A 21,417-nucleotide genomic window follows, 5' to 3' on the forward strand; every position below is an offset into this window, starting at 1 on the left:
ATGCTTGACCCGGCCATGGAAGTGCAACATTAACCGCGGCCCATTGTCACCATTAAAATGTAATAGTAACGGCGACTCATTGTCACATCACTATAACGGGTACGTTTAAAGTTGATTCTATTTGGCTTTCATTTGTAAAATGGCAATCTTGGCTCCAAAACCCATGTTACGTACCTACTTAGATCGGATCATAAAAAATAATAAAAAGAAGAAAAATATTGAGATTGATCTCGTTCGAGGGAGATCGGATCTCCTAAGCCACCAATTCGAGATGGTGAATCTCCAAATCCCAAAGGACTTTTTAATAATAATAATTCTCTAGGCATATAACATTCTTTACCCCTTGTAAAAAAACCTTGTCCTCAAGGTTTCAATCTAGAAAGTATTCCCTCCCCCTTCATTTTCAATTCCATCATCTTGCTCGTCAATTTCATCCATTTCTTTTTGCCAATTCCCCTCTAAAAGGAAAATTTGCTGAACTTTACATTTATGACCTTGGGAGAATCGTTCATCGCAATTATAACATAACCCACGATCTCTACGCTATTTCATCTCTACAGGTGAGAGTCGTTTAAGAGCAACTGATAATGGTTTTCCTGAATGAACGATTGTGTTGGTGTCATTTGTAGGGTTGTTTATCCGCTTTCGAGCCAATATTTTTTCTTCTTGCATGCAAGCGAGGCCAATTGCATCAGTGAGTGTTGTTGGTTTCAACATCTGGACACTCAAACGAATTTCTTCCTTCAATCCTCCCACAAAACAACTCACCATGAAGGACTCATTAAGACCTTCAGTTCTGTTTGTTAACTCCTCAAACTGAGTTTGATATTGCTCCACCGAAGATGTTTGTTGCAATTTAGACAGCATAGCCGTTGGATCCTCGTATGGTGAAGAGCCGAATCTAACTTGCAAAGCAGAATTAAAGGATTCCCAATTTGAAATCGCTCCTGACCGTTCCATCCAACGAAACCATTGGAATGTCTTTCCTTCCATGTGAAAGGAGACTATAAGTAGCCTTTGTGTGAAGGGTGTCTACTGGTGTAAGAAGAATTGCTCTGCCCTATAAAGCCAACCATCTGGATCCACCCCAGTAAACCTTGGAAATTCCAATCATACTGTCCGAGTTTGAATTCCCTTGTCAATATCAAATTGATAAAGTTCATCAAGTCTGTTAATTGTTTTACTGGAACTCTCCCTTATCTCATTGCCTTTTTCTTTAGAGATGTGCTCAATTTTGGTGTCCAAACTTGAAACCTTCATCACTAGCTCATTAAGGATATTCCCATGGATCTTTGTGGTTTCCTTCAAGAAACCTATCATCTCATCGAGTTTGGCATTTCGTGTTCCTTCCGCCATTCCAGAATCTACTGCTCTAGTACCAATGTTACGTACCTACTTAGATTGGATCATAAAAAATAATAAAAAGAAGAAAAATATTGAGATTGATCTCATTTGAAGGAGATCGGACCTCCTAAGCCACCAATTCAAGATGGTGAATCTCCAAATCCCGAAGGACTTTTTAATAATAATAATTCTCTAGGCACATAACAACCCATGGTTGAAGATGAAAGATTTTCTCGAAAAAAAAAAAAAAAAAAACTACTTAATGGTCCCTGACACTAACTTTTTTATTCTGATTAGTCCTTGACTTTTAGGGTGATCAAAATAGTCCATTTAGTAAATTCTTCTTGTCCAAATTGTCCCTCAACCTCATATGAGGTTACATGTTTGAAATACCAAAACTGCCCATTTTTCTTCTTCTTCACATACTTAGGTTTTCCAACAACCATTCAAATAATTTTCAATGATTTATTATTATTATTATTATTATTATTATTATTATTATTATTATTATTATTATTATCATGAATGAAGAATGTAAATGATATATTTCATTTTGAACTTTTAAATATAATTTTTTTAAAATTTATTTTGACGATTTATAACAAAAAATGAAGGTAGGAATTTTCAATTCTTTTACTTCTATCAAGTTTTAAATCGATCTTTCCATGTATTTTAGTTGAAAAACTCGAAAAAAATAAAATTAGATAAATTTTACAACACCAAGGTCAACAAATTTTTTTAAGTTCAATATTTTTATTGTCAAGATCGTCAATTAGTTTTAATTATTGTCAACCTCAACAATATTTAAAATTGGTGAGGTCGACAATAAATAAAATTGCAGTGGTCAACAATAATTAAAAAAAATTATCAACCTCAACAATAAAAATATTGAACTTAAAAATAAAATTGCTAACCTCGGAGTTATAAAATTTATCTGATTTTGTTTTTTCTTGAGTTTGTTCAACTAAAATACATGAAAAGATCAACTTAAAACTTGACATAATTACTTGTAGATGATTTCAAACCAAAAGAACCATCTTTGATCGATTTTGATCAAAATGTGAAGTAAATATATGTAGAAAATTCTAGTTTTTTACATACATTTTCAAAATGCTTAAAAAAAATCCCTTGAAAATGACTTCTTCTTCTTTCTCAAATCCTTTTCATCTAAATGGAGTCTTCAAAACTCGATCGAGATGTCGAAAATCTTTTATTTATTATTATTTAGAATGTAAATGGTGAGTTTGAATGGTTAAGGAAATTTCAACATTTCAATAAATGTTAGGGTGGGGTTTAGAGACTGATTGGAAAAGGGAGATTTATTAAATGGACTTTTTAGCTCACCCTAAAAGTCCAGGACTAATCAGAAAGAAAAGTTAGTGCTTAGGACCATTGAGTAGTTTTCCCAAAAAGATAAAAAAAATCAAGAGTTTTGGAATAGGTCAAAGATAAAGTGCATTTTGGAGGTTTTCTACAAGTCTTTGAAAGAAGACTAGTGATCAAAGGATCTACATGGAGATGATATTCAAGGCATTCAAGCCTTGTATAATCGCTGATCAATATATAATGGAATTTTCAATGACAAAAGATATGGCTCAAGGACATAATTTAATGGAGGAGTAAATTCCTTTAAATTTTTTGGAATAAAACTATAATGATGATGATGATGATGATGATGATGATGATGGGGTGTCCAAACTTACGTCCGACTAGGGGGACCAAAAGAGCTAGGGGAGCCAAGGGATATGGGCACATGCAACGCCTGCACATGATCACACGCTCTGGGCAAGTGAGGGTGTGCCCTTGTGGGTGGCCCAAACTCACAACTTATAGACTCTCACCGCTTATTTGATCTGAAATTGCCATTTGAAACACCCCTTCAAGATTGCAAATTATTATTATTATTATTATCATCATCAAATCTTACAAACGGTAGTTGAGTTCGCCTCGTGGCATCCAAAAACGTGATCCGATGCCATAGGGATGTAGAGGACAAAATTCTATGAACTTTGCAAAAGAATTATTTTTCTTCATTAAAATTTTAAATAATATTTTATTTTTTAAATCTGAGTTTTTCCATGAATTATACAAGGCTCATGAGATGGATCATCAATTTGGTAATCCATTTGAGCTCGACAACCCAAGATTTGAACTCTTACTTAGTAAGGAAAGTGTTTATCTAGTAGATAGATCATTACTAATTATCTGACTTGGGCACGTGGCATACTCAATGACTTACTTGACGTGACAAGCTTGGAAACTGCAAATTCCTTGGGATACAAAACTGTGATTTCTCATAAAAAGATGAGGTTTTGTATCCCGAGTCAGCAGATCTACGATTTCTAAGACTGCCACGTCAGGTAAGTCAATTGAGTATGCCACATGCCTAAGTCAGATTATCACGACTCATATACCCATTTTCAAACTCTTACCCAAAAAAAACCCCTTACATGGCATGTAATTAGGTGGGGGAGGAGGTTTCAACTTGGGTGCATAAGATCCAGACCCTCTTTTAAAGGGTGGTAGGGATTTGGTAACTCAAAAAAATAACATGATCTCAACCGTTGAAATAAGAAATCAAAAGGTTGGAATTTCTATGTATCCCAATATAATCCAAATCGTGATGATGCGTATCCATATGATAAAGCCCAAAGTTCCATTCCTCCGACCCATTGTGAGAGAGATTTTTTCCAATTAAGAGTTGAGGTTTTACAAAAAACGTCACGATATTCTAACTCAAATTGTTTTACTTAGTTGATATGACAAATGCACATATCCATATATCTTTTTCTTTAGGATACACAAGGAAAAAGATCCTCGGTTCTATGTACTTGTCACGTCGATCGAGTGAAAATTTTCGAGTCAGATTTACATTAGTCTATATAAAATAAGAGTTAGAAAAGAGAAAGATAATTCGTTTTTAATTTGAAATTTCAAATTCTATAATCCGCTGTCATAGTCAATTCAAAAAAAGATTGAAATTTTTTTATATACTCTATCATTGCGGAAACTCTAATCCGCAGTTATATTCAATTTTTAAAAAAATTATTGACGAAAAGAACTCACAAAACTGAATTTTTAATATTAAAAAAAATATATATATTCTATAACTATGGAAACTATGATCCGCTGCTATATTTATTTAAAAAAAAAAAATCGTTTTATATAAAAACAATGATTTTGTAGTAGCGGATATATTTTTCCGCTGCTATATAGACTGGATTGGGGGTAAAGGGGCCTTATAGCGACGGATATAAGTATCCGTTGTAATAAGTTCTATTTATAGTGACGGATAAAAATATCCACTGCAATAATATTACATACAGAGGCGGATAAAATTATCTGCTGTTAGAAACAGTCGTTGTATATCAAAAATGTTGTAGTGAATATAGTCTATATAATTTAAGACACCCCCTTCATTCCGCCATTCGTGGACCATCCAGACCTTTTTTTTCAAAATTTTTTGACAAACATGATTTTAAACATTTTTATTTTTTATTTATTTTCAAAAAAAAAAAAAAAAAATTTAACTTGAAATTTTATCAATTTTTTTAATAAAAGGGAAAAAATATACAATTAACATACACTAACAAGTAACAATAATAGAGAATCCTTATAGATCAAACATTTCGAAATGAGCTTAAATTTTTATGGGGGAAAGAAGAATCTCAAGAAGATCATTTAAAATTGGAATCATTCAAATCGTAGTGTTTTCGAGCATGTTTGACTCAATTTTTTAATTAGTTTGACTCAAATTTTGTGCACCACATACTCACTTTTCATCCAATATATCTGGACTCAATCTTTGGGTTCTGTTTAAAACGGTTTGGTAATAAAATTTTGATTGTAGACTCTTTAAGTCCTTGAGTTTGAACTAATAATTGATTGAGTTTCATTTGATCTGCTGACTGAGTCATGTTTGTTGACTGAGTCAGGATCTAGACCCAAATGATTGAGTTTTATTTGATCTGTTGACTGAGTCATGTTTGAACTAATAATTGACCAGTTGGACTAGTGTATTAACTCTCAATTTAAGTTCGATAAAGACCCATAAGTAGGGGTGTCAATGGATACCCATTTAATCGAAAACTCCCAGTTCCGGTTCCCTTTTTATTGGAACTGATTAGAACCGGGTCTAAAATGAAACCAAACTAATAGGAACTAGAACCTTTAGGTTCTTTCTAATAGAAATCACGGATAGTCGGAACTGATTTATTTTGTTATTTCTTTTCATAATATAAATGATTTAAGGTATTTTTTATTTCAAAATTAATACATCTCATACAAAATTCTTCAATTTTTCACATAAGTTGTCTTCTAAAAAATTATGAGTTCTCTTCTAAAAAATTATTACTTTTAACTAAGATAAATTTTTTACTTTTGAAAAAAGAAAATCATTAATTTGTATCTTTAGTATAACAAATTATAATTAAATTAATAATTTTGTTGATAATATATTAGTTTTTGAAAGGAATTTTTTTTATTTATAATGATTTAAAATACTTTTTTTCTCACTTGAGTCTTGAGAATCATAACAGATGGGTACTCATGATTTTTGGTGGTTCTGGTTCCATTTATTGTGGAATTGGACCCGGAACCGAATAACATATCATGATTATGGTTCTAAGTTCCTTAGGAATCGAACCGAACCGACCCATTGACACCCTTACCCATGAATAATTTTGAAGATTATTGCCCCATATGTTAATAATTAAAACATATTTGTAAGTGACTCATAGAACTCCAATATTTAGAATTGTTCTTCTGCTAAGAACAAATCCATGGAAAGATCGAATCATCTAAGTGATTCAAATTAACCTGATTAAATGATTTTTAAGACCAATAAAATAACGATCAAACAATAGTAACCATTCAAAATATTGAGTTCTTCCTAATTGTCATCGCTATATGATGGACTTGAAATTATTGCTTATTTAATTTGTTGGGTCCTAACATTTATAAGAATCTAAGAAGCTCTAGACCAAGAACAAGTCCTTTTGTATCAATTGCTCTTCTTCATTCCTTCTTACATTAAGTCTATAAATAGGCCTCATTGTGAATGGGAATCATTAATTCAACATACAACAAGAGCTCCTCCCAACATACTAATATGGCAGCTAAAATGTTCTCTCTTCTTGCTTGCATACTTCTCCTCCTAATTCCCTTCTTGTGTCAATCCCTTCCATTGGACTCGAATGATGGAACACCGAAACCCTTCGATTTCCTCCAAAATTTGGTGGGATGTCACATGGGAGACACCATAAAAGGTTTACATGAGCTCAAAAAGCATCTTAAAAATCTTCGGTATTTAAATCATCACCTATCAAACGAACTCATTCATTCCGATGATGACTCCTTCGATGATATCTTGGAGTCGGCCATCAAGACTTACCAACTAAATTACCGTCTAAAGGCCACAGGGACTCTAGACTCCGAGACTGTGAACAAGATGACGATGCCTAGATGTGGTTTCCCTGACATCATCAATGGAACCACTTCGATGAGGCCTGCCAAGAAGAAGCATCACCACCATGGGTCTACTACCCTCCATACCGTCTCACATTATTCCTTCTTCCAAGGATTCCCAAGGTGGCCAGCTTCTAAGACCCATCTTACCTATGCATTCCTCCCGGGAGCCCAAGTCGACATTTTAAGCCCAATTTGTGCTCGGGCCTTTGAAAGATGGTCATCGGTGACACACTTCATGTTCGAGGAGACTAAAGATTATACCACCGTGGACATTACTATTAGTGTTGAGAGGAGTATTCATGGAGATAGTTATCCCTTCGATGGGCGTGGTGGAACTTTAGCTTACGCTTATGCTCCGACCGATGGAAGGTTCCTTTACGATGGGGAAGAGCAATGGTCCAATGGTCCGGCCATGGGTCATTATGATTTGGAAACTGTTGCATTGCATGAAATCGGACACCTACTTGGGCTTTACCACAGCTCAGTAGAGGATGCTATAATGTACCCCACTATTCCCATTGGAGTTGGGAAAGATATGCATGGAGATGATGTTCAAGGCATTCATGCCTTGTACAATCTATGATTGATTAGCGAAATTTTAATAACAAAAGATATGGCTCGATATGGGATTGTATGTATTCGAGGACTAGGATCCCTTCAAGTTAATTTTTTGGGTTATGGCTTTTATAACGATGATGTAAGGGAAACTTGCACGATTCGTTTCATTATTTTACTTTCAAAAAATTAAAATCATGGACTTGCATGCCTGATGGAAACAGTGACTAAAACAATATTAATGTGTCACATTTGTTCGAACTGATCTAATAATAATAATAATAATAATAATAGTATTATTGTTATTTTTATTACTATTATTAGGATTTTGTTAATGTGTGCCCTTAAAGTGCAATAAATACACTTCGGAAATTGGAATCAAAGGGTATTTGGGTAAAAAATATTTTTTCAAGATCATTTTCAGTACAAAATCCAATTTTCAAAGTGTATTTATTGCACTTTAACGTGTACCCTTAGGGTGCACGTTAACAAAACCCTTATTATTATTATTATTATGCTGACATCCAAGATCTCACGTGGATGTTAGTCTTCTCTACAACTTTGGATTTTTGAAAATGTCTTTGACATTTTTGTCTTTTAGCACATGTGGGTAAAGGCATTTTTGTATGTGTAGGATGGTATTTATGAAACTAAAGAGACTCTTAATTGTATTTTCAAAAAATGACATCCAAAGTGCATTTTTCACGGGTGGAGGGATCATACAAAAAAATGCTGATCTTTAGACATCGATTTTGAAAAAAGTAATGTCAAAAAGTTGTTTTTATGCACATTTTTTTCATTTGAAGAATAGATATCACTTTTTCTATAAACATCATTTTAAAAGTGGTGTCTAAAGTCTTTTTTTTCTAGTAAAACATGACAATTTGGCACGAAACAAACCATTTAACAAATAATCACGAAACTTGTAGGCACAAATGAGCAAAATGTCTTTGACAGGCTTGCAACCACTTTATATGTCAAAAAACACCTTACACCATCACTTTTAGTGAATTTCTTGCAAAAAATTGATTTTGAAATACCCCAAAACCTTTGCAAGCATTTTCAAAAACGAAAAAACCCTCACAAGTGTAATATGGTAATTTTCTTAAAAGACGATGAATTTCTAGGCAAACACTTAACATAATCTCGACAAAATCTTTAATCTAAACTACAATGAATAAATTCTCAACATTTAAATTTTGGAATTTCTAAATACAATTAAAAAAATATGATTCTAGGTGTTTATCTTAAAAAAAAAAATTAATACAATAAAAAGAGAAAATTCACATAATAACGAAATGTCATTAAAAATCCTGCTTGGACATCACGGAATGCTGTTGAAAATTTTATGGGGGAAACTTGACTCAGTTTTATCCACTGTTTCGACTCAGTTTTATCTACTGTTTTGACTCAATTTTTTAGCTCTGTTTAACTCGGTTTATTAATAAAATTTCAACTGAAGACATTTTGACCATGAAGATTGATTGGGCTTTAACAAGGACATGATGAATAACTTTGACTCCCTCTTTGACCCTCTGTTTGCATGGTTGACCAGATAGATCTCAACAATATTTATAGTATAATTGATCTTGACCACCCAAATTGATTGAATTTTTTTATATTATCAGTTTGACTGATTAATAATGTATGACCTAATAACTGACTGGTTTGAGTAGTGTATTAGTTCTAAATTTAAGTTTGGACTAAAACCCTTGAGAAGTAATTTTCCGAATTCACTTCCACGCCCGGCTAATCGAGCTAATTAATGCATGAGATTGGACCCAAAAAGACTAATTATTAAACTCCTAATCCAAAATTCATGAGTTGCTCGACGAGGTCCAAACGTTGGAGATTTAAAATTCTTATTAATCCAAGATGAAACCCAAATGGAAGGATCGATTCATCTAATTAGATTCAAATTAACATGATTAAATGATTAAGACCATTCAAAATAATGATCAAATAATAGTAGCCATTCAAGGTATTCACTTCTTTCTAGTTGCCCAAGGACCCCGACCTTCAAAGTAGGTATTATATACCCATCACCATAAAGGCTTGAAATATAAAAAAATATATAAATTATTGGTCATTTAATTTGATGCGTACTTCTAACATTTATTTGAATCTAAGCAGCCCAAGACCAAGTAAAAATCCTTCTAGCTTTGAAGTTGAAACACAATCATCACATGTTCTTCTTTTTCACTTCCCAAGTGTATAAATAGGTTTCATATCTATATAGGAAGTACAATACACATGAAGAGCTCCCAAAACTCAACAATGGCAGCTAAAATGTTTTCTATTTTTACTTGCATTCTTCTCCTCATCCTTCCCTACTTGTGTGAAGCTCATACATTCGACTCGAATGGCGATAAATCGAAACCCTTTGAATTCCTCCAACATTTGCGTGGATGTCACAAGGGTGACACCAAAAAGGGTTTACATGAGCTCAAAAAGTATCTTAAAAATTTTGGATACTTAGACCATTATCATCCCATAAATCCCATTCAAACGGATGAAGATGATGATACCTTCGACGATATCTTGGAGTCGGCCCTCAAGACTTACCAACTCAATTACAATCTTAAGGCTACTGGGAGTCTGGACTCTGAGACCGTAAACAAAATGATGATGCCTAGATGTGGTACCCCAGACATCGTAAATGGAACCACTTCGATGAGGTCAAGCAAGAAGAAACATCATCATCACCATGGGTCTACAACTCTCCATACCAACTCACATTTTTCCTTCTTCCCTGGATTCCAACGGTGGCCCGCTTATAAGACCCATCTTACCTATGCATTCCCCCTGGGGACCCAACGTGACTTTTTAAGCCCAGCTTGTGCACGGGCATTTGAACAATGGTCATCGGTGACACACTTCACGTTCGAGGAGACTCAAGATTATGAGGGCGCGGACATTTCTATTAGTGTGCGTACGGGTGCTCATGGAGACTGTCAGGCTTTCGATGGGCCTGGTGGGACTTTAGCTCATGCTTATGCACCAACCGATGGAAGGTTTCATTACGATGGGGATGAGAAATGGGCCGATGGTCCGGTAGAAGGTTATACGGATTTGGAAACGGTCGCTTTGCACGAAATTGGGCACGTACTTGGGCTCGCTCACAGCTCGGTGGAGGGTGCCATCATGTATCCCAGCATTCGCAGTGGTATTAGAAAGGGTCTGCATGGAGATGATGTTCTAGGCATTCGAGTGTTATACGATCTTTGGTAGATTAATAATGAAAATTTAGGTTTTAGGCAAGTATATGTAAGGGAATTTGCTAAAGCAAAGATATGGATCTAGATAGAATTGAATGGAAGAATATGTTTAGTTTAGCTGATCTAAATTTTGGGATAAGGGTTCTATAATGATGATGTAAGAGAAACTTAATTCGTATATTAACCACCAAGGACTGGCGTGATGGCCAAATATTACTTGTGTGTGCGTTGACATGGATAAAGTCAGGGAAAAAACTCTGAAATTGTTTCAATATTGGACCTTGGATATACAATAGTTCCGAATAAAAACTTTCTACAGATAAGATCTTTTGTCTCATGGTAACCTACTGGGAGAGCATGATCGTGCATGCCCCGAGGAATAGTCGGGTTCTCTAAGAGGCCCCGATGCTTTGTTTTGAAATGTTGCGAATACTACTGCCATGTAATTAATCAATCATAGTCTCTCAATTCCCTTGGATGGTAGTGGTGCTTCGTTTATTTGATTAATCTATTTGATTTTACCAATAATAAAAAATAGTATATCTGATTATTATTTATTTGTCTAATTGATTTTGTTGAGTTTAGTCCCATATCAGACATTCATTGCATTGTCTCTCTCCTTATAAGCTCCTGAGCCTCTCCAATCATGGTCAATTGGTTTTGAGTTGGACCCCCAAACTTATCAAGGTATCAGAGTGGGCGTTCCACTCCTCCATGTCACCCAGTTGATATCAATACGTGCTTTGGCCCAGTCCAGCCAACACATGTGGGGCGTGTTGAGCTTATCGCTCATTGCCTTAGATGAAATATCCCCACCCGGCATCTCTCTTTTAATCAATCAATTATGGCTCCTATGCTGAAATAAATCTTGGTTTATCTTAATCAAAGAAAGAAAATTAGAGAAAGAAGAGATTTTTTTCCCCTCAACTTGGTGAAACCATTTTTTTATGAGATCAATTATTTGGTGATGATGGTGAGAATTAAACTAAGGTCCATGGTATCATCCACCATAGACTTTACCAACTAGGTGAGAGAGAGAGAGTGAAGTTGGTGGTTTTTTTCCTTTCTCTATGGGAGGAGCAGCTTAACGAGTAATGACTTAAAAAAGTGAAAAATAGATATCACACCCCAATTAAAGATTAAAACACAAGTTTCAAACTTTACAAATGTTTGGCTCAAATTATAATGTCGACATTATAACGTCCGTTCAAACAATTTCAATAGTTGTTTACAATTATGATTTGGCTCATATAAAATGCTAAAACCAAAATATAGAAATCTAACCCAAAAAATAAGAGAGTTTCTATTGGCACCCCAACTTGTACTTATTCTCAACAATTCACTTAATTTCTTTATTTTTAATTGGGGTGTAATAAGTAAAAAATTGGGGTTCCAATAACAGCTCTCTAAATTTTTTAATGTTGGGGGTGAAGCCAGCAACTTCTAATCCTCGAGAACTCAGTCCCTACCAAGATAACCCAAAGCCATATATACATTGACACCATATATGTTGCAAACAAAGCTTGATTTTAGGGTAAACTCTCAAATAATTACGAAAGTTTTCAGTATTTCCAAATGTTGTTAATGTTTGACAAAGTTATCGCATAAGGTTGTAGTTGTGTCAACACATGTAACGCTTTCAATATTTTTTAAAACTTCAGTAATTATTTGGGAATTTATCCTTGATTTTATTTATTTTTGAAAAAAAAAGAAGAAAAGGAAACCATACAATAGTCTCATTCCAAAAATTTGGGTCCATGAGTCTTATTCTTCAATTTTATTCTATATTGAGTCACATTTTATTTTATAAGAAATTTCCTAAATCTACCAACAATTGAACTTTCAATTCTTAAGATTGTACAAGGCTTGAATGTCTAAAAAATCATCTTGATGCAATTCCTTCCTAACTCCAATGGGAAAGGTTGGGAACACATATAATGGCTTCTTCTATTGAGGTGTGTTGAAGCCCAAGTAAGTGCTTGATTTCATGCAACCCTACCATTTCCACATCCAAATAATACGGGATCAGATTAGAGGCCCATTTCTCATCCGCATCGTAATGGAACCTCCCATTGGTAGGTGCAAAAGAATGAGTCGCGGTACCACTAGGCCCATCGAACAGATTACCATCTCCATGATCACCTCGATATGCACCTATTGTAAGGTCTGCGACCGTATAATCTTGAATCTCCTCGAACGTGAAGTGTGACACCAAAGCCCATTTTCCTAAGGCCTGAGCACAAAGTGGGCTTAAAATGTCAATTTGGTCCTTAGGGAGCATTAATGCATATGTAATATTGGTCTTTGTAGTGGGCCATCGTGGGGCACCGGAGAAGAATGGAAAATGTGATACTGTACGAAAGGTGCTAGACCCATGGTGGTGGTCATGCTTCACCTTGCCCGACCACATCGAAGTAGTTCCGTTAACGATATCAAGGATGCCACATCGAGGCATCCACTACATGAAAACTGGAAAATTCGACAGAAAAATTTGTCGGGTCAAGGCCCACGAATTTTAGAAACTGAATTTTGACAGTCTTAATGTTCCCAAATTTGATGGCTTAGAGCTGTTGAATTTCTCTCATCCCTCATTAATTTGACAATTTCTACCCGTTGAAAAAAAAAATTTGACTGTGAAAAATTCGAATCTAATTCAACCCCTTAGTCCGTCGAATTTTATGAAATTTGACGGCCTAAGACGATCAAATTTGGGCTTTTTTCACATTGTGATCGTCATCTTTGTCCATTGTATCAGAGTCTAAAATCCCCATAACCTTAAGATTGTAATTGAGCTGATAAGTCTTGATGGCCAACTCCATGGTATCGTCAAAAGTGTCATCATTGACATGAATGTCATTGTTGGATTGGTGATAGTTTAAATATCCAACTGTTTTGAGATAATGTTTTCTCATGTAACCCTTTTATGGTGTCTCCCTTTTGACATCCTTGCAATTGTTGGATGAAATCAAAGGGGTTTGGATGAACTTGACACAATAGGGAGAGGTGACATTTTAGTCGTCATTACAAAATTGAGGGAAATCTTAACATGTCTTACATGTACTCTACGTATATATAATGAGGCTTTTTTATACACTTAGGAAGGAAGAAGTGGTGAATGTGGACCAGGGACACCAAATTAAAATAGGAAAGTCGTATCTAATAGTATATGAAAAAATTTATAATTTTATACTTTGAAATATCAAAAACTTAAGTAACAGATTGTGGCATAAAATAATAGTAAAAAAATAATATATCTATTAAGATTCTTGATGAGATTACTTTGATCTTATTAGATTTATATAGATTCAAAATAAATCCCCAATATACAAAGACAATCAATCAATTTGATTTGATTTAGCTAGTCAATGTAAATATATATCTTTGGGATATGTAACAAAATCCTTTGTCTCACACATTAATATAATAAAACAGGACAGTTGCCCACGCCCCGTCTTTCAATCTTTATCTTTTATAAGGAGGGGTTAGGATTTAATCTTGCCACGAATCTTAAGGACAACTTTCAATGTTATTGTCTTTTTTGTTTTCATCCTTTTTAAAAATATCCCTCCAACTTTATTATCTTTCCATTTTTACCTTTGTTTTCGAGAATACCCCTTAAACTTTCTTGCCTTTGCTCTTCTTCCTCATTATCCAAAATATCCATCCAACTTTATTATCTTTCCTTTTCTCTCCCATTTCTCAATAATACCCATCCAATTTTATTGTCTTTTGTATAGTTAGCAATTTGGTGTACGGTAAAAAATTGTTACGAGATTAATTCGAGTACAATTCGTAATATACATTCACCAGTTCGTTCAAAATTTCGATCAAAAAGTCACAGAATGAAAAAGATGCGATCCAAAAATGGTTCAAGTATAATTCGAGTTCAACAATCTAAAATCTTTAAAAAAAATTGTGTGTATACATATTAAAATTTCCCCTGTACTAATATCCACATATTTAGAGAAATTTCCATTCATTTTAAGATTCATTATTTTTATATATGATTTTTCAAAATCACCACTATTAAAATTTGATGCTTTTATGCATGTTTATCAAATATTTTTTCTTTACTACAATCAAGAACACTTGGATACTTCTACAAATGTTTATTAGCTAGACATTTTTTTTTGTTAGTAATTGTTAATCTATAACAATTGAATAGTTTGATTTAAGAAATATTATAGTTGATGTATAGAAATCAATATCCATTATAAACTTGTATTCAATATTTTAATTGTGTCTATTGCATATTGCATGCATAATGTGTGAATTTATACAAAACCCATGAATTTTGAAGAATATGTAAGCTCATGTTTAAGTGATTGATCCTACTTGATTGCTCAATCTTACTCTTGATTTTGTTCCGACGGAGAAAAATCTATTAGCTGATCCAAACATGCTCTACGAATATATTTGACCTAATAATTGGCTGGTTTAATTAGTGTCTTAGTTCTCAATGTATGTTGGATTAAGACCCTTAAGAAGTAGTTTTCCGAAATCAATCCCACGCCCAGGTGGCCTTGCTGGACCCTAGGCGGCTGATCGAGCTAACTAATGCATGAAATCGGGACCTAAAAAGTCTATTCATTGAACTCCTAATCCTAAAATCATGATTTGCTCAACAGGGACCAAATGTTCAAGATTCAAAATTCTTTTTCATCCAAGACGAAACCCATATGGAAGGATCGACTCATCGAATTAGATTAAAATTAACCTGAAAATAATGATCAAAAAATAGTAGCCATTCAAAGTATTGACTTCTTTCTAGTTGACCAACCTTCAAAGTGGATATTATATGAATCTAAATTATTGCTCATTTCATTTGATGGGTACTTCTAACATTTATGAATCTAAGCAGCCCAAGACCAAGTAAAAGTCCTTTTAGCATTAAAGTTGAAACCCAATCATCACATCTTCTTCTTCTTCCCAAGTGTATAAACAGGCTTTATATCTATATAGGAATTGCAATACACATGAAGAGCTCCCTATACTCATCAATGGCAGCTAAAGTGTTTTCTGTTTTTGCTTGGATTCCCTGTCCTTCCCTACTTGTGTGAAGCTCATACATTCGACTCGAATGGCGATAAACTGAAACCCTTTGAATTCCTCCAACATTTGCGTGAATGTCACAAGGGTGACACCAAAAATGGTTTACATGAGCTCAAAAAGTATCTTAAAAATTTTGGATACTTAGACCATTATCATCCCAAAAATCTCATTCATGCAGATGATGATGATGCCTTCTTGGAGTCGGCCATCAAGACTTACCAACTCAATTACAATCTTAAGGCTACTGGGAGTCTGGACTCTGAGACCGTAAACAAAATGATGATGCCTAGATGTGGTATCCCAGACATCGTAAATGGAGCCACTTCGATGAGATCAAGCAAGAAGAAACATCATCATCACCATGGGTCTACAACTCTCCATACCAACTCACATTATTCCTTCTTCCCTGGATTCCGACGGTGGCCCGCTTATAAGACCCATCTTACCTATGCATTCCCCCCGGGGACCCAACATGATATTTTAAGCCCAGCTTGTGCACGGGCATTTGAACAATGGTCATCCACGACACACTTCACGTTCGAGGAGACTCAAGGTTATGGGGTCGTGGACATTGCTATTAGTGTGCATACAGGTGCTCATGGAAACTGTCATGCTTTCGATGGGCCTGGTGGGACATTTTCATGGAAGGTTTCATTACGATGGGGATGAGAAATGGGCCGATGGTCTGGTAGAAGGTTATATGGATTTGGAAACTGTCGCTTTGCACGAAATCGGGTACCTACTTGGGCTCACTAACAGCTCGGTGGAGGATGTATCCCAGCATTCGCAGTGGTATTAGAAAGGGTCTGCATGTAGATGATGTTCAAGGCATTCGAGTGTTATACAATCGTTGGTAGATTAATAATGAAAATTTTGTTTTTAAGCAAGTACATGTTAGGGAACTTGCTAAAGCAAAGATATGGATCTAGATAGAATTGAATGGAAGATTATGATTAGTTTAGCCAATCTAAATTTTGGGATAAGGGTTCTATAATGATGATGTAAGAGCAACTTAATTCATATATTAACCTCTAAGGATTGGCGTGATGGCCAAATATTACTTGTTGTGTGTGCGTTGACATGGATAAAGTCAGGGAAAACCCTCTTAAATTGTTTCAATATTGGACTTTGGATATATAATAGTTCCAAATAAAAGCTTTCTACAAAGAAGATCTTTTGTCTCATGGTTAACTACTGGGAGAAATATTGTGCATGCCTCGAGGATTAGTTGGGTTCTCTAAGAGTCCCGGATGCTTTGCTTTGAAATGTTGTGAATACTTCTACCATGAAATTAATCAATCATGGGTTCTCGATTCCCTTGGAGGGTGGTAGGTGCTTTGTTAATTTGATTGATCTTATTTGACTTTACCGGTAGATAAAAATATTATATCTTGTTATTATTCATTTGGATAATTGATTCAACAAAATTGATAGTAAATTTGTCAATTAGAATATGTTACCGTCCGTAAACCTTTATAAAACACACAATTAATGTAGTGATGCAGGTATAGAGGAAAGTAGGATTGTTATTGACAGAAAACTAAAACAATAGTACAGAAGGGCTTTTGTTTCTCTGGGAGGTGCAACTTAACCGGTAATGGTTTAAAAAAGAGTGGTGATTTTCTGGCACCCCTTGACACATCCCCATATACCCCTTTGACATGGCATGTGTTAAAATCATAGATTTTTTCCTTGGATATACAATTGTACATATTTATGATGATGTACAGTTGTGTATCTCAAGAAAAAGATTTTATGGTTCTAGCACATGTTACATCAGGAGGTGTATGGGGGCATGTGTTAGAGGGGGTGTCAAAAAATCATTATTCTTTTAAAAATGTGAAAAATAAATATAACACCCCAATTAAAGATTAAAACACAAATTTCAACCCTTACAAATGTTTGGCTCAAATTGTAGTGTCAACATTATAACACCTGTTAAAACAATTTCAATAGTTGTCTACAATTATGACTAGGCTAAAATAAAATGCTAAGACCAAAATATAGAAATCTAACCCAACCCCAACTTGTACTTATTCTCAACCATTCACTTATTTTCTTTATTTTTAATTGGGGTGCAATAAGTAAAAAATTGGGATTCCAATAACAGCTCTCTAATTTTTTTAAGGTTGGGGTGTAGCCAGCAACTTTTGATCTCTAGGTACTCAATCCCTACCAAGACAACCCAAAGCCATATATACATTGACACTTTATATTAGTGGTGCAACTTGGTTCGGTTTGAGGCCAAATCGGAACCAAACCGACTTAGATCGATTCCATTAAAAGAGAACTTGAACCAAACCAAATTGCCATAGAAACAAACCAACCAGAGCCGAGCTAAGATTGGTTTGGTTCGATTCGATTCAATGGATTACCAATAACTTTAAAACCTAAAGGAATCAATAAATTTTCAATAAAAATAAATAGATATGAATATGAAACCTCCTATAATGAGTCATTAATCTATCCATCAATAAAAAAATTAAATAAAAATAAAAATCATTAATGTATCCATTCAGGAAAAGAAAAAAAAAGGTCAAAAACAATAATCAATTTATTCATAAAAATGGGTATAATTTATTAAATAGATTAATAATATTTATTAATAATTTTATTAACAACAATTGTACTTTCAATTCTTAATACTGTACAAGGCTTGAATGCCTCGAATATCATCTTGATGCAATTCCTTCCTAGCTCCGATGGGAAAGGTTGGGAACATAATGGCTTGTTCTACTGAGGAATGGTCAAGCCCAAGTAAGTGCCCGATTTCATGCAACGCTACTGTTTCCAAATCCATATAATCCGGGATAGGCTCAGAGGCCCAGTTCTCTTCGGCATCGTAATGGAACCTCCCATTGGTAGGTGGAAAAGCATGAGCTACGACCCCACCAGGCCCATCGAACGGAAAACCATCTCCATGATCATCCCTATATGCACCTATCGTAAGGTCTGCGACCGTATAATCTTGAATCTCCTCGAACGTGAAGTGCGACACTGAAGCCCATTTTCCAAAGGCCTGAGCACAAACTGGGCTTAAAAAGTCGATTTGGTCCTTAGGTAGCATTAATGCATAGGTAAGATGGGTCTTCGTAGCAGGCCATCGTTGGGCTCCCGAGAAGAATCTAAAATGTGATACTGTACGAAAGGTGTTAGACCCATGGTGGTGGTCATGCTTCGCCTTGCCCGACCACATTGAAGTGGTTCCGTTAGTGATATCAGGGACGCCACATCGAGTCATTGTCATCTTGTCCATCGTATCGGAGTCTAAAATCCCTGTAACCTTAAGATTGTAATTGAGCTGATAAGTCTTGATGGCCAACTCCAAGGTATCGTCGAAAGTGTCATCATCGACACGAATGTCATTGTTGGATTGGTGATAGTTTAAATATCCAAATGTTTTGAGATAATGTTTGAGCTGATGTAACCCTTTAATGGTGTCTCCCTTTTGACATCCTTGCAATTGTTGGATGAAATCAAAGGGTTTTGGATGCACTTGACACAACAGGGAGAGGAGAAGAATGCAAGTAAGGAGAGGTGACACTTTAGTTTCCATTACTAAATTAGGGAAATCTTTACGTGTCTCACTCTTACATATCCTATATATAATGAGGCCTTTTTATATACTTAGGAAGGAAGAAGAGATGAATGTGTACGGGGACACCAAATTAAAATAGGAAAATTGTATCTCATAGTATACGAAAAAATTTAGAATTTTATAATTGGAAACATAAAAAAAAAATAGTAACTAAGATCTAAATAATTAGAGAATCACAAATATTATCATATATGATGAGATTTTTTTATTGTGAATGATTTTGTGAATCTCATGCACATTTTCTAATATAGAAGGAAATTTATTTTAGAATAATTTTGGAGTGATTTTTATATTGGTGATAGACACGTCGAGATAACAAACAGGTCAAGTCCAAAACTTCTTGCTGCTTGACTTACGAAAAAAATAAAGTTATTTTATAAGTCTTGATAATCTGATTTAGGCATGTGGCATACTCAATAGAAACCTCTGACGTGATAAGCTTGGGGATCGTAGATGTGCAATCCTCAAGATACAGAACTGTGCTTTCCCATAAAAAGGTATAGGTCTGTATCTTGAGGAATGCATATCTACGATCCTCGAGCCTGTCATGTCAAGGGTGTCGATTGAGTATGTCACGTGCCGAAGTCAGATTATCACGATTCCTATCTTATTCATAATTCTTTTAATATGTAAGACATTAACTTCCTTAAGCCCTCATTGCATGATCTCAGGGACCTTGATTATCTATGTAGAGTGTTGATGTTGTAACTAGAAAGTTTTCACCAGGTCAATACTCAGTTGACATGTTATGGACACGAAATCATAGATCTGTTTTCTCGAGATACATAAATACAAATTTTTACATATATTTGTATTTATTTATCCCGAGAAAACACATCTATGGCTCCACAAGTATTGACTGAGTGAAGACTTTCTAGTTATAAAATCATTATTCATCTATTTGTCATATTCTGTGCCATCCATCACTTATGCTCCCATACAAAAAAGATCCTACATGCAAACTAAGGATTCTCCTTTCCCACTAATAAGATTCCGTTCGTATACACTTAAATAAATAATAATAAAAACTTTTGTTTTACTTTTCAAAGTTAAAATGTAAAAAATGTTTGTTTGGATCAATATTAAAAAATTACTTCTAAGATTTAAAAAAATTTAACTTTAAAAAAAAATAATGATTTTTTGACGTCTTGACATGGCATGTGTTAGAACTATAGATTCTTCCCTCAGGATACACAACTCCACATATTCATGGGGATGTATAGTTGTGTATCCCAAGGGAAAAAATCTATGGTTCTAACACATGTTATGTCAGGGGCATCAAAAAATCATTATTCTTATTTATGGGGATGTATAGTTGTGTAAATAAAGAAAAAAAATATGGTTCTCACGCATGCCACATCAGGGGACGCATTAGAGGGGGGCGTCAGAAAATCACGACTCTTTTAAAAAAAATAAAAAAATGGCCTAAATCTAAAAAAATTTGTGAAATTATATATTTATGGATTCACATTGCCTTTCGATATCCTATGCATATTATGTATGTATATTTTTGGTGTCATTGGGTAAGATTATTTTTAATGAGAACAAACCTTAACCTACATTCAACAACCATATATTTAGAGAAATTCCCAATCATTTTAATATTCATTATTTTTATATATGATTTTTCAAAATCACCTCTATTAGCCTTCATCTTTGAATTCATCCTTTTGTAAATTAATTAAGAAAATTTGATACTTTTATGTTTATTTATCAAATATTTTTTCCTTATTACAATCAAGAACACTTGGATACTTCTACACATATTTATTAGACATTTTAATTCTTAATCTAAAATAACATAGAACAAATTTAATCTTCTTAATGCAAAACAAATACTCTTTTACTTAATTGAGTTATCAAAGCTCATGTTCAAAAAATATAGGGAGATGAGAGAGAAGATATATAAAAGAAGTGAAAAACTAACTTGTCAATCGATAATCTTGGGATTCGATAATAAACAATGATTACCGATTGTCCAATGGTGAAACCTTTTTAACTGTAATAAGAAAATAATAAAAATACTATCACGTAATGTTGAGATAGAATTTTTCTTTTTATAGAAATTATTTTTTATTTGTTTAATTCGGGAAAGAAAATAAATTGTGAATAACTCGAAAAAAATAAAAAAGCCTTGAATTTTTTCAAGAGCCGCGTTGGAGTAACATTGAAATGTACATC

At 34.3% G+C, this 21,417-nt stretch overlaps 2 protein-coding genes and 3 pseudogenes across 2 annotated transcripts; 3 read left to right on the plus strand and 2 right to left on the minus strand.

Moving 5' to 3' along the window:
* Positions 1-6,454: 6,454 nt before the first annotated feature.
* Positions 6,455-7,425, plus strand: LOC147405654 (metalloendoproteinase 2-MMP-like). Its single transcript, XM_086432724.1, has one exon. It carries the CDS (start codon positions 6,455-6,457, stop codon positions 7,394-7,396), a length of 942 nt encoding a protein of 313 aa, XP_086288850.1. The 3' UTR covers positions 7,397-7,425.
* Positions 7,426-9,631: 2,206 nt separating this feature from the next.
* On the plus strand, positions 9,632-11,016 carry LOC147405655 (metalloendoproteinase 3-MMP-like). The gene has a single exon (XM_086432725.1). It carries the CDS (start codon positions 9,646-9,648, stop codon positions 10,597-10,599), a length of 954 nt encoding a protein of 317 aa, XP_086288851.1. The 5' UTR covers positions 9,632-9,645; the 3' UTR covers positions 10,600-11,016.
* Positions 11,017-12,489: 1,473 nt separating this feature from the next.
* LOC147405656 (metalloendoproteinase 2-MMP pseudogene) lies at positions 12,490-13,405 on the minus strand (annotated as a pseudogene).
* Positions 13,406-13,432: 27 nt separating this feature from the next.
* Positions 13,433-16,576, plus strand: LOC147405657 (metalloendoproteinase 2-MMP-like; annotated as a pseudogene).
* Positions 16,577-18,270: 1,694 nt separating this feature from the next.
* Positions 18,271-19,201, minus strand: LOC147405658 (metalloendoproteinase 2-MMP pseudogene; annotated as a pseudogene).
* Positions 19,202-21,417: the final 2,216 nt, after the last annotated feature.

Source organism: Akebia trifoliata, chromosome 3 (assembly GCF_017979445.1).
Source record: "Akebia trifoliata isolate Shusen 1 chromosome 3, ASM1797944v1, whole genome shotgun sequence".
NCBI classification, from domain to species: domain Eukaryota; kingdom Viridiplantae; phylum Streptophyta; class Magnoliopsida; order Ranunculales; family Lardizabalaceae; genus Akebia; species Akebia trifoliata.

What these genes read in the sequence shown, in the direction of transcription:
- LOC147405654 (XM_086432724.1), top strand. Translation starts at nt 6,455, where the DNA reads ATGGCAGCTAAAATGTTCTCTCTTCTTGCTTGCATACTTCTCCTCCTA.
- LOC147405655 (XM_086432725.1), top strand. Translation starts at nt 9,646, where the DNA reads ATGGCAGCTAAAATGTTTTCTATTTTTACTTGCATTCTTCTCCTCATC.